Here is a 2,746-nt window from a genome sequence, read left to right as displayed (position 1 = left end):
CATTCAACCTTTTCAGTTGCTGCCCAACTTTTCCTTGACGGTATGGGTTTTAGGGCAAAGTTTTTCTGAAGAAGTTCTAAACGCTGAGGTTATAAAAATAACGTTAATTCAACATTTGCGGAGAGGTTCCAACTGCTGATAACGGACTAAAGGCGTTTTTTTTTTTTTTTTTTTACACACAGGTTACCGAGGACCTGTGAATGTGTGATGAATTCCTCTGTGGGGGCCGGCTGCCGTCCAGGGTCCTGAAACAGGAGCCCACCCATCAGGACGAGTAGGAGGGTGATGATGAGGAGGATTGTGATTAGGATGATGATAAGGATGATGAGGATGATTACTCTTATGTGCGATTCCATCTCCCATGGTCCCCTGAGAAAGAGCATCAAGGCGGACTCGTTTACCGGTTGAATCCACCGTGACGCCCGTAGCCCCCCACCAACACCACATGACAGCAAATAACCATAAAGAAACCAGCCATCCACCGGGCTGCAGTCAGACCAGAGAGGAGGAGACCAAACCAGCCATCCACCAGGTTGCAGTAGGCTAAGACCAGGAGAGGAGCAAAGAAAAACAGTCATCCACCGGGCTGCAGTCAGACTAGAGAGGAGGAGAGGAGCAGAGAAATCCAGTCATCCACCGGGCTGCAGTCAGACCACCACAGGGAGGGGAGCAGAGAAACAACTTGTTTACCAGCGTGCGTCTCCCGTGATGCCGAGAGCAGACGCAAAGTGTATTCTTAAGATCGATCCGTCACTTTATGGGCTGGATCTGGCTGCTCGATAGTCCAAGTGCAGAAATAACGCACGTTCTCTCCGATTAAATATTGATATAGTGTGTATCAGCGATCCGGAGCGGGAATGCGAAGGAGGAGACGCACCACCACCACCACCACCACCAGATGATCATCCTTCTCCCCGGCAGCAGCAGCCCACCACTTCGGGTCCCCGGCACATGATGTCCCGCCGGTCTGAGGGGGCTTCCAGGGGCTACGAGGAGGACGAGGGAGGATGAGGGAGTGTGGAGCAGGATCGAGTGTGGCAGCAGAGGTGGAATATAATGAAGTGGAGTGGGAAAGGTCTGTGCACCATCTTCTCCAGCACCCTCCTCTTCGTGTGTGCCGTGAGCGAAGTGGTGGTCGGATTACGATGCATCTCCCTGGGCACGGGCGTGCGAGCGCACTTTCACCTGGGCGCCGCGGCCGGGGCGTTTTACTCCGGGGTGCTGGTGGGCTTCGGCCAGGCGCTGCTGGGCGCCGCGCTGCTCTGCTGCACGGAGAAACCCGGCTGCAGGAACTTCTTCCTGCTCGGGGTGGTGGTGTTCCTGCTGGGGGTGCTGACCGCCTTCAGCGGCGCGGTGGTGGACGGGGACACCGTGTCTCTGGTGGAGAGGAAACACTCCCACTACTGCCTGCACGCCGCGGTGGTGAACCCGGCGTGCGAGCTGCTCAAGGATTACCAACGGTGTCTGGTGGTCTCCACGGTTCTTAGCACCCTGGAGTGCCTGCTGGGGCTCATCCACCTGCTGCTGATCAAGAGCTACAAGACAGCGCAGTTCTACCGGAACAGGCAGGCTCAGCGGCGGGGCACCGGGGCGATCCTGTACCGCGAGGAGCGGGACTTTTCCTCGGCGGACTTCCAGCCGGTGTCTTACATCAACTTGGGGGTTTTCAACGTGCTGGACGAGACAGGGGCCGAGGTGCAGTGCCGGGGCCACCCGTCCCTGGAGCTACCCGGCTACTCGTGTACGGACCCGGACCTCAACCTCTCGTACCCCTTCTCGGTTCCGCTGCCCTGCGAGCAGCCGCCCGCGTACGAGGACATATTCCCGGTGGAGGCATGCACCATATAGGGGGGCTGTGTGGACCCCCGGACCCCCAGCAGCTTTATTATTCAGCTGTGTGACAATCACTGACTGTGCTTGGAGAGTATACAGAGAAGTAAGTTCAAAGCGAGGACAATATGAGGCTAATTGATTCATCACTTTACTCCTTCTCACCATATAGGCATATTTTCTTACATAATCAGCCTCCCATCCGACTAATGCTTGTCCAGACATTCACAGTAACTTTGCCAATCGCAGGTTTAAGATCTCTCTATATAAAAAAACAACATGGTCTCGGTTGGAGCTTGCTATTCGAGGCGGAATACGTGTTTTGAATGTCTACATTTTTACATGTGAATAAAATAATTGTATTTAACCCTATAGATGTCATAAAACCGACCAGTTGTTCCTCAACCGCATCCGTTTACTGTCAATGGTAAGGACCCACCCCCCCCTCTCTCTCTCTGACGTGCTGATATTATAGATAGCTTTATAGAGATTCTTTTAATGTCTTCGTTTGTTGTGGAATGATCTCTCCCCTCTCCCTTGTAGATGATTCATATATCTGAAAGAACATCACCTGTTTCACTGAAAGAGCTAACTTGAAAAGACAAATTAATTATTGAAAAAGTGGATGTGATGCTTTGCAAGGTGAACACCGTGATCCCAAATATAAATTTTATAAACATTTATTCAAATGAGTATTCATGTAAATCACGATACATCTAAGAGACAATGTGAATCTTATTCATGCAGTAACGGAGGTGTCTATGCCTCCACCTTAGTGGGCACTAGGCCGACCCTGAGAATCAAACCTTCAGTCTACGGCTGTACTCTCTACTCAGATATCACCGTTGAACGTGTTAGATCAGTGTGGACTTGGGTTCCTCCTTGCGTTTATCTCTCTTGGTTCACGTCGACGTAC

General features: G+C 52.0%; 1 protein-coding gene across 1 annotated transcript; it reads left to right on the top strand.

Moving 5' to 3' along the window:
- Positions 1-202: 202 nt before the first annotated feature.
- Positions 203-2,235, top strand: tmem271 (transmembrane protein 271). The gene has a single exon (XM_030368194.1). It carries the CDS (start codon positions 1,057-1,059, stop codon positions 1,846-1,848), a length of 792 nt encoding a protein of 263 aa, XP_030224054.1. The 5' UTR covers positions 203-1,056; the 3' UTR covers positions 1,849-2,235.
- Positions 2,236-2,746: the final 511 nt, after the last annotated feature.

The sequence above is a fragment of the Gadus morhua genome, chromosome 10 (genome assembly GCF_902167405.1).
Source record: "Gadus morhua chromosome 10, gadMor3.0, whole genome shotgun sequence".
NCBI classification, from domain to species: Eukaryota; Metazoa; Chordata; class Actinopteri; order Gadiformes; family Gadidae; genus Gadus; species Gadus morhua.
This window is presented reverse-complemented; position numbering and strand designations above follow the sequence as displayed.